Genomic DNA, 10,201 nt, shown 5'->3' with positions numbered 1-10,201 from the left:
CCTCCCCCCCTCCCTCTCCCTCACTCTGCTCAGCCTCACAGGCCTCCTTGCTGTTCCTCCCACATGCCAGGCTCGATCCTGCCCCAGGACCTTTGCACATGCTGTGCCTTCTTTCTCAGATCACACTTCCTCCAGATCTAACTCTGTCATTTAGATCTCACCTCAAACATCCCCTTTTCACAGCGATCACCCCAGAACTCCCACTGCCTTATCCTGACACGTTCTTTACCATACCATATGTTCTCTCTTAATTGTCTGTATCTCCCAACTACCGTGTCACCCCTCAAGAGAGGACTTTATTCTCAGGGCATCCCAAGGCATCCAACAAATACTTGTTAAATGAACAAATGAGCAAATGAATGAATAATACATGATCCCGTGTGACCTTGTAGCCAAGTTTTTTCTGTCCCTTCTCTTGGCCTCAGTTTTCCCTTCTGAAAAATGCTGCTGGTGAATTCTTGCCCAGTCAACTTTGCTGAGGCTCTAGAGGCAGAAAAGCGCTTTGTGACCAGCCTTTTATAGGACCTCAGTACTATGGATATTTGGGGCTGGATCCTTCTCTGTGGTGGGGCGTCCTGGGCACTGCAGGTGCTGAGCAGCATCCCTGCCTCCACTCACTCTGTGCCAGGAGCACCCCCAGTCATGACAACCACAAATGTCCCCAGACACGCCCAGTGTCCCCTGGGGGCAGAATCATCCCCATATTGAGAACCCTTGGGTTAGAGCCTCAAACTTTGCAGTTGGCCACAGACCCCTGGGATGTGGACTAACCACGCAGCAGCATCAGCACCTGGGGTCGGGGGTGGGGGCGGAACTCAGCCCTTCAGGTAATTCTGATACACTCTCAAGGTTGAGAATCTTAGAGCTGTCCATGTGGCAGTGTCTGGAGACATTTTTTGTCCTTGAGACTGGGGAGGGGATGGGTGGAGGCCCGGGACGCTGCTCAGCACTCTGCAGTGCCCAGGACGGCCCCACCACAGAGAAGGATCCAGCCCTAATGTCTACAGCGCCCAGGGGGAGAGACCCTGGACCAGAGGAAGAGAGTTTGGGGTCTGGCCAGTTAACCCAGTTGGTTAGAGTGCCACCGTGTAAGACCAAAGTCAAGGGTTTGGATCCACCAAAAGAAAAAAGAGAATGGGGACAGTGGGAGGGGAAGTCTTCTCCAACTAGGGTGCCTGTCCCCTAGATGCTATTCAAGTCACCTTCAATGGGGTCCTTTCCTACGTGCACTGCAACCCCAGGCCCTGTGGCTCTCCTGATCCAGTTTCCACCTTCACTTCCCCACAGCCACACTGCCACATTTCTGCTGCTCTGACACACCCAACCTGTTCCAGGGTGCTCACTGTCCCCACTTTCTCCTGGGCTTTGCATGGCTCTCCCCGTCAGTCAGAACAAGGTTCAGAGGGACGGCCTCCCTGCCCAGCCCAGATCTTCCCTCTGCACATGGATTGTTTTGTTTTCTCTACATTCCCTGTTGTAAGTAGCTGGTCCCACTGTCTGTCTCCCTTGCTGGGACGTGAGCCCCGTGAGCAGAGTTGTGGCCATCTCAGTGGCCAATGGAGGCATCTCTGAGATGCTCAGCTGATATGCATTGAATCTCTGAGCATGAATGGGCAAGTTGAGGGAGGTATTCTAAGAAGCTGCCTTTGGGGAGCTGGCCAGTTAGCTCAGTTGGTTAGAACACAGTCTTCTAACACCAAGGTCAAGGATTTGCTTCCCCATACCAGCCAGCTGCCCCCCAAAATATAAAAGCTGCCTTGGGGAAGGGGTGGGGAGGGGGAAGGAAGCTCTTACCATCTGGAAGGCGTCCTGGAGCTGGGCCAGAGCATCCCTGGCTTGGAACTGGTGGTGCTGCAGGTGGCTCACAGCATGTTCAAAAGCCCGCTGGCGGAGGCCAGGGGCCAGGTCACCCAAACGGACGAAGAAGCTCCCTTGGTCAGCCGAGAGCACCTTTGGCCCGGGCTGGGCAGCAGCCAGCTGAGCTGCAAACAGCATGGCGTGATTCAATCCAAGAAGCCCCTCAGGGCATCTGGGCTTGGGGTTTACAAAAGTCAAGGCACTACCCTCGCCCAGGAGCTGTGCCCACCCTGGGGCACCCAGCTGGAGGTGGGACCTCCCCTGGTATGTCATCCTTACCTTGCTCCTCAGCATTCATGGGGCAGAAGATCTCCCCCAGCCCCTCCAACTCATCTCGTAGTGTTGCAAAGCCTGTAGCCCCTTCATGGCCGTGTGTGGCAGCTGGGTGCCCCGTATCCTCCCAGCCTGGGGTGAATGTGGCCACATCAGATTCAAGGCTCTTGGTGGCAGCTGTGGCTTCCCTGGTGAGCTCTAGGCCTGCACAGAGTGTGTCTGGGGGGCAGGAGACCCCAGGGGGCAGAGCCTCCTGGGGGCTCAGGGCAGTGTGATCTCTTTTGTCCTGGGCCCTGTAACTGGTGGATCCATCCCAGAGGGTGTCCTGGGTACCAGGTAGCCAGTTCCGGATGGTGTCAAGACCAGTGTGGACAGCCCCTGTGGCCACACTTCTTGCTCCAGAGAGCCCAGTGGACACTGTGTCTTTGGTGCTGGTCAGGACAGCCTGGGTCGTATTTTGTCCAGTTTCCACGGCTCCTCTGGCCACATTCACTGCCCCTGTGAGGCCAGTGGACAGTGTGTCTTTTGTGCCTATGACCAAAGACTTTGTGGTGTCCAGGCCCCCCTGGACAGCCCCTTTGGCCACATTCACAGCACCAGTCACCCCACCAGAGACGATGTCCTTGGTACCAGTTAGGACTGTCTTGGTGGTGTCTAACCCAGTCTGGACAGTTCCTTTGGCCAAGTTCAGTGTCCCAGTGAGCCCACTGGACACTGCATCTTTGGTGCCAGTCAGCATGGTTTTGGTGGTGTCCAAGCCAGTCTGGACGGTTCCTTTGGCCACATTTAGTGCCCCCATGAGCCCAGTGGACACGTTGTCTTTTGTGCCAGTGACAACAGACTTTGTGGTATCCAGGCTCCCCTGGATGGTCCCTTTGGCCACATTCACTGCTCCAGTGAGCCCAGTAGACATCATGTCTTTGGTGCCGGTCAGCACAGTCTTGGTGGTGTCCATACTGGTCTGGATGGCCCCTTTGGCCACATTCACAGCACCAGTCACTCCACCAGAGACGATGTCCTTGGTACCAGTTAGGACTGTCTTGGTGGTGTCCAAGCTGGTCTGGCCAGTTCCTTTGGCCAAGTTCACTACCCCAGTGAGCCCAGTGGACACTATGTCTTTAGTGCTAGTCAGCACTGTCTTGCTGGTGTTCATACCCGTCTGGACGGCTCCTTTGGCCACATTCATGGCACTGGTCACCCCACCACACATGGTGTTCTTGGTGCCAGTCAGTACAGTCTTGCTGGTGTCTAAGCCTGTCTGGACTGTTCCTTTGGCCACATTTAGTGCCCCCATTAGCCCAGTGGACACAGTGTCTTTTGTGCCAGTGACAACAGATTTTGTGGTGTCCAGACCCCCCTGGACAGCCCCTTTGGCCATATTTGTGGCACCAGTCACCCCAGTACAGACGGTATCCTTGGTACCAGTTAGGATGGTCTTGGTGGTGTCTAAGCCAGTCTGGACAGTTCCTTTGGCCAAGTTCACTGCCCCAGTGAACCCAGTAGACACTGCATCTTTGGTGCCAGTCAGCACGGTCTTGTTGGTGTTCATACTGGTCTGGACGGCCCCTTTGGCCATATTTGTTGCACCAGTCACCCCACCACACACCGTGTCCTTGGTACTAATCACGACGGTCTTGGTGGTGTCCAAGCCAGTCTGGACAGTTCCTTTGGCCAAGTTCACTACTCCCATGACCCCAGTGGACACTGTGTCTTTGGTGCCCATGACCACAGATTTTGTGGTGTCCAGGCCCCCCTGGACGGCCCCTTTGGCTATGTTCATGGCACTGGTCACCCCGCCACAGACAGTGTTCTTGGAGCCGGTCAACACAGTCTTGGTTGTGTCTAAACCAGTCTGGACGGTTCCTTTGGCCAAGTTCACTGCCCCAGTGAGCCCACTGGACACTGTGTCTTTAGTGCCGGTCAGCACGGCCTTGGTGGTGTCCAAGCCAGTCTGGACGGTTCCTTTGGCCACGTTTAGTGCCCCCATGAGTCCAGTGGACACAGTGTCTTTTGTGCCAGTGACAACACACTTCGTGGTGTCCAGGCCCCCCTGGACGGCCCCTTTGGCCACATTTACAGCACTGGTCACCCCAGTACAGACAGTGTTCTTGGTGCCAGTCAACACAGTCTTGGTGGTGTCTAAACCAGTCTGGACACTTCCTTTGGCCAAATTCACTGCTCCAGTCACCCCAGTGGACACTGCGTCTTTGGTGCCGGTCAGCACGGTCTTGGTGGTGTCCACACCGGTCTGAACGGCCCCTTTGGCTACATTCACAGCACTGGTCACTCCACCATAGACAGTGTCCTTGGTACCAGTTAGGACGGTTTTGGTGGTGTCCACACCAGTCTGGATTGTTCCTTTGGCCACGTTCACTGCCCCGGTGATCCCAGTAGACAGTGTGTCTTTGGTGCCCATGACCACAGACTTTGTGGTGTCCAGGCCCCCCTGCACGGCCCCTTTGGCCACGTTCACGGCACCAGTCACCCCACCACACACGGTGTCCTTGGTACCAGTTAGTACAGTCTTGGTGGTGCCCACACCAGTCTGGACAGCCCCTTTGGCCACATTCATTGCACCGGTCACTCCAGTGTACACTGCATCTTTGGTGCCGGTCAGCACAGTCTTAGTGGTGTCTAAGCCAGTCTGGATGGTTCCTTTGGCCAAGTTCACTGTACCTGTGACCCCAGTGGACACTGCATCCTTAGTGCCGGTCAGCACAGTCTTGGTGGTGTCCGCACCGGTTTGTACAGTTCCTTTGGCTGCGTTCACTGCCCCAGTGAGCCCAGTGGACAGTGTGTCTTTGGTGCCCATGACCACAGACTTGGTGGTGTCCAGTCCCCCCTTGATCACCCCTTTGGTCACGTTCATGGCACCGGTCACCCCACCACACACAGTGTCCTTGGTACCAGTTAGTACAGTCTTGGTGGTGTCCATGCCGGTCTGGACAGCTCCTTTGGCCACATTCATAGCACTGGTCACCCCAGTGGATACTGTGTCCTTGGTACCAGTTAGGACAGTTTTGGTGGTGTCCACGCCAGTCTGGATTGTTCCTTTGGCCACGTTCACTGCCCCAGTGAGCCCAGTGGACAGTGTGTCTTTGGTGCCCATGACCACAGACTTGGTGGTATCTAGTCCCCCCTTGACAGCCCCTTTGGCCGTGTTCATGGCACCTGTCACCCCACCACAGACAGTGTCCTTGGTACCAGTTAGGATGGTCTTGGTGGTGTCCACGCCAGTCTGGACAGTTCCTTTGGCCAAGTTCACTGCCCCCGTGAGCCCAGTAGACAGTGCATCCTTGGTGCTGGTGATGACATCCTTGGAGGTGTCCAGACCCCCTTGGACTACCCCTTTGGCCACACCCACTGCCGCGGTGACCCCACTGGACACCACCACCTTGGTGCCCTTGAGTGCAGATTGGGTGGTGCCCAGGCCTTCCTGGACCACTCCCTTAGTCACATCCACAACATTGGTCACCCCGGAGGAGATGGCGTCCTTGGTCCTAGACATCTTAGAGTATGGCAGGTCTTTGGCCCCCGACCCCATCTGATGAGAAAGGACACGGGCAGGCAAGAGAAGAACCAGGAGGCACCCTCCCCACCAGGTTCAGCTATCCCAACTCCCTGATGTGCCTTGGGGGGAGGGACTGCAGCCTCCCTGAAAACCAAGCTGCCTCCTCTACACCTCTCCCCCGGAAGTACTTCTCCCTGGTACTTTCATCACCTGGGCTGCCAGCCTGGCGCTCCGGGACACGGCCTTCACAAGCTCTGCATTACGGAATGCCAGGTGGTTCCTTTCCGACTCGCTCCAGCCCCCAACTCAGTCAAGACCCCTTGGATGACTGACTGCAGGTCCCTGACAACTCTTGAATCCGTCCCAAGGCCTCAAGGTCAAGTCTTGGAATTACAGGTTTTTGTTCATCTTGCCTATTCTCTATTTATGGCAAATATTGAGCCTGGTTTCCTAGAGACTTTAAGGAGAACAAATTGTTTAGTAAACTTTTTTTTTTTTGGCAGCTGGTCGGTGCTGTTTATTAAAGTATTCAAGTAAGGGCTGGCCCGTGGCTCACTCGGGAGAGTGAGGTGCTGGTAACACCAAGGCCGCAGGTTTGGATCCCTACATAGGGATGACCGGTTTGCTCACTGGGAGAGTGTGGTGCTGACAATACCAAGTCAAGGGTTAAGATCCCCTTATCGGTCATCTTTTTTTTTTTTTTTAAAAGATGACCGGTAAGGGGATCTTAACCCTTGACTTGGTGTTGTCAGCACCACACTCAGCCAGTAAGCGAACCGGCCATCCCTATATGGGATCCGAACCCGGGGCCTTGGTGTTATCAGCACCGCACTCTCCCGCGTGAGCCACGGGCCAGCCCAGCCTTACCGGTCATCTTTAAAAAAATAAAATAAAGTAAATAAAGTATTCAAATAAAAGAAATGAATCAAGGTTTAGAAAAGTAATAACCAGAAAAATACAGACATTAGGTTTGAACCATAGGATCTTTAACCAGTTTTGGCCTACCAAAGGGCATTTTTCTCTAGTTTCACCACACTAAAGAAAGCTGGTGATGGCCTGGGAGTTACCAACACTCAGGTGTAACCATGAGTGTGCTGTTTTTAATCCAGTGGTTCTCAACTGAGTTGATCCTTCACCCCACCCAGGGGACACTGGTAGCTCTCTGGGGACATTTGTGGTTGTCACGACTTGGGGGTGCTCCTGGCCTGGAGTGGGTGGGGGTCGGGGATATTGTTCAACCCCTGCAGAGCTTAGCATGGCCCCACCACAGAGAAGGATCTGGCTACAAGTCTATAGTACTGAGGTTGAGAAGCCCTGAAATTATACAATGATACCTCAAAAAGTTCATGGAAAAATAGAATTAAAAGGTAATGTGAATCTTTCCATGAACTTTTTTTTTTTTTAAAAAGATGACCGGTAAGGGGATCTTAACCCTTGATTTGGTGTTGTCAGCACCACGCTCACCCAGTGAGCGAACCAGCCATCCCTATATAGGATCCGAACCCGTGGCCTTGGTGTTATCAGCACCGCACTCTCCCAAGTGAGCCACGGGCCGGCCCTTTCCATGAACTTTTTGAAGACCCTTTGTATTCTCACACCTGGCTCCTGCCCAAAGTTGACTCAAGTGGGCACCTTGGTCTCTGCAGCTGGAGAGAACCAGGTTTGAATCCCAGCTCTTTCCTGCATTTGCTGTGTGACCTTAGGCAAGCCACATCCCCTCTCTGAGCCTGTATCCTCATCTGAAAAAGGGTGACTAAAAAGGCACCTTCTTCAAGGGTGGTGCAGGAAATGAGTTGAGATGTCTGAAGCACTGTGTGCATAGTAGGTACTCAATTAATACTAGTTGGGGGGGGGCAAGTGTAAAAGGGGGTGTGGCCTCAGCTTCCAGGGGTATGTTTTGATTTAGGCCAGACGGGCCTGCAGAGGGTGAGCCCCACAGTGCTTTGCCCTCTGAGAGCCTCTGATCTGGCTGCAGTGAGAGCAGAGGGGAGTCACAAAAGACTCCAGAGTCGGGGTGTGTGCTGGGTGGAAGAACCAGGGCTTTGCCCCCCTGCTGTGGCCTTCAGTCATCATAGACTAGTTACTTCTTTTGACTGGGCCTTGGAGACAATAACAATGCCAGTGCCCCCCATTTATCTAGGATTGAGGGCGGATGCAGCATAGGTCCGTGGTTCAGCATCTGTTCAAGGTTGAAACCCCACACTACCACTTTTTGCTGTGTGGCTTTTGGCAGGTGACTCAGCTTCTCTGTGCTTCTACTGTCATGGGGGGTATTACTGCGCTCTTCCTTGTGGGGAGGTTGGGAGGATTAACTGTTAACAGTGCTTAGCATAGAGCCTGACACACCACAGGGGTGTCTGCCTGTCTTTGGCCTACAACAACCCCTCCCCCCAGATGCTGGGAACTGAGACATTTCAGGAGGGGCACCCCGAGGGTTTCTGCTGCCAGTTGAGAGGCAGAGGCCATCGGACCAGGCTCCACAGGCCCTTCTCACCTTTTCTGAAGGTTGCAGTGGCTTTTCCATTCCCTTGGCTGTCTGCTCTGGATCGGTGGCCTCTGTGGGGACAGGGGCTGGGCAGGGAGGGTGAGGGACATGGATGGGATCAGCCACAATGGTGCCCATTGCACAATCGCCAGGCACAGTCTGAAAGGTCAGGAATGTCCCAGTCACCCCGCCAGGGACAGCAGGAGGTGACATCCACAGCCACTGGCCAGGCTCAACCACCAATCCCACCGGGGGCTCCCTGGACTCGCAAGGCCACCGTCCCCTGGAGCAGGGCTCTGTGGCATTTTCTCTGCTGGGTGTTGGCCACCTACTCTAAGTTCCAGGGTCCACATAGCCTGGGGTGGGTGGGTGGGTGGGAGCAGCTCCTGCCCCACCCTGCCCCGCCCCCACACAGCTGCGGGCAGCCTGTTGCCAAGGTATGTGGAGCAGGAGTCAGCTGCCTGGGGCTCTGGGCCCAGAGAGAGGCCTAGCTACGGGGGCTACACCAGCCCTGGGCTCCCTGCAGTGGCTCCTCTGTGTGCCCCGAGCCTGCCCAAGGCACCCCAGCTGAACCATTGGAGGCTGGGGAGTCTCCCAGGCTGTGTGACCCCAGGGAAGCCACCGCCCCTCTCTGGGAGATGGGATCTCAGTCTCTGGTGAGCTCAGACATGCAAAGCACCGGCCTGGTCCACCATGCATCAGCAGCAAGGTGGTGGGGGCAGGGGCAGGACTGCAATAGGCTGGGTTCCAACCCCAGCTTTTGCTGGTGAAGCCACCTGGGCAACCCTGTATTCATGCTTCAGTTTCCCCATCTGGCGCTAAATGAGCATGCCAGCCGCGTAGTGTGTAGTCAGACAATACAGGCATATAGGAAGTGCTCCCAAAGTGACCTGAAGTTCCTGCTAGGGGATTTCCTTTTCCCGGGGTTCACCCTCAGAGTCCCCCCACTGTTGGGTTGTCCACTCACCCTGGGCAGCCTCGGGGGTGGGAGCCCCTGCAGGGCTGGCAGCTGGCCGGTTTTCTCTCGCTGAGCTGTGAGCGTTGGCCACTAGGTTCCGGGCAGAACTGAAGCCAGGCAGAGACCCCAAAAACCTGCCCAGGGTCTGCATGGCGTAGGGGGCAATGTGAGCAAGACCAGGCCATGGCAGGGACGGGGTGAGAGGGAAGCATTGCTCAGTCCGATACCACCCCGGCCCCTCAATCCTGGGTGACCTCGGGAAAGTGTCCTAGCCACTCAGCCTCAGTTTCCTCACCTGGGCAATGGGCAGATTCAACCTGCCTCCCATGGACAGAGGAGGAGATCATCCACCAGGTCTCCAAAGACCTTTTCCTTCCACAGTCTCCATTGCACAGATGGGGAAACTGAGGCTAAGAAGGGGGGCCATTGCTGGCCCAAGGTCACACAGTGGGGTAGGGGCTGAGGTCTGCATGAGCCCCCCCACCCCTGGCTTGGGACAGAAGGGAAGAGGTGGCATCATGGTTCTCAGAGCCCTCGCACCCCAGCAGGGAAGCACCTCTCCAGATGCCAGGACTGGGGAGGTCACCTTCCCAAGGCTCTGAGGGGTCTCTAGGCCCTAGCAGGAATCAGCCCTTCTTTCCCCTCTCTTTACCTTGCCCTTGGTTTTGGGGGGATCCCGGCTCCCTTCATCCTGAGCAGACATGGTGCTAGTCTAAGCAGCTGGAAGGGGTCAGAGAAGATGCATGAATAGGAGAGGTCCCCAGCCTCCTGCTCCACACCCATCCCCCCAACACCCACCTGGATTCTTGGCGTCACCAGGGGCACAAACAGCCCTGCTCACCTGGACTGCAGAGTCCCTCGGAGCAACGGCCAGCTCAGCTGGCAGCTGGCTTTGCTCTCGGCTCCCAGGCCTTATAGGGTCTGGGTCAGGCGCAGGCCCAGCCGGCAGAGGCAGGCGGCCAGTGAGGCTGGGGGGGCCTGGGCTGTCATGTGCCTGCCTGCCCGGCCCAGCGTGGGCCCCAGGCCCAGCACCTTTCCCCCGCTCTCAGCACTGGGCCACCTCTGCCCACGGCATCTGTCCGCACCAGGCCAAGTGACTCATGGGCCAGCTGGGCTC

At 55.9% G+C, this 10,201-nt stretch overlaps 1 protein-coding gene across 1 annotated transcript in view; it reads right to left on the bottom strand.

Annotated features, from left to right (window-relative positions):
- The window catches only part of PLIN4 (perilipin 4), an 11,458-nt gene extending 2,223 nt beyond the window's left edge, over positions 1-9,235 (bottom strand). Inside the window, exons 1-7 of the mRNA XM_008592515.1 lie at positions 9,094-9,235; positions 8,136-8,212; positions 4,621-5,674; positions 3,761-4,533; positions 3,286-3,664; positions 2,137-3,201; positions 1,795-1,982 (exon numbers count right to left, since the gene is read on the bottom strand). Of these exons, the coding sequence (XP_008590737.1) occupies positions 1,795-1,982; positions 2,137-3,201; positions 3,286-3,664; positions 3,761-4,533; positions 4,621-5,674; positions 8,136-8,212; positions 9,094-9,235 (3,678 nt within the window). The remainder of the gene's footprint in view (positions 1-1,794; positions 1,983-2,136; positions 3,202-3,285; positions 3,665-3,760; positions 4,534-4,620; positions 5,675-8,135; positions 8,213-9,093) is intronic.
- Between the last annotated feature and the right edge of the window lie 966 nt (positions 9,236-10,201).

Source organism: Galeopterus variegatus, unplaced genomic scaffold (assembly GCF_000696425.1).
Source record: "Galeopterus variegatus unplaced genomic scaffold, G_variegatus-3.0.2 Scaffold7981, whole genome shotgun sequence".
Taxonomy (NCBI): Eukaryota; Metazoa; Chordata; class Mammalia; order Dermoptera; family Cynocephalidae; genus Galeopterus; species Galeopterus variegatus.
This window is presented reverse-complemented; position numbering and strand designations above follow the sequence as displayed.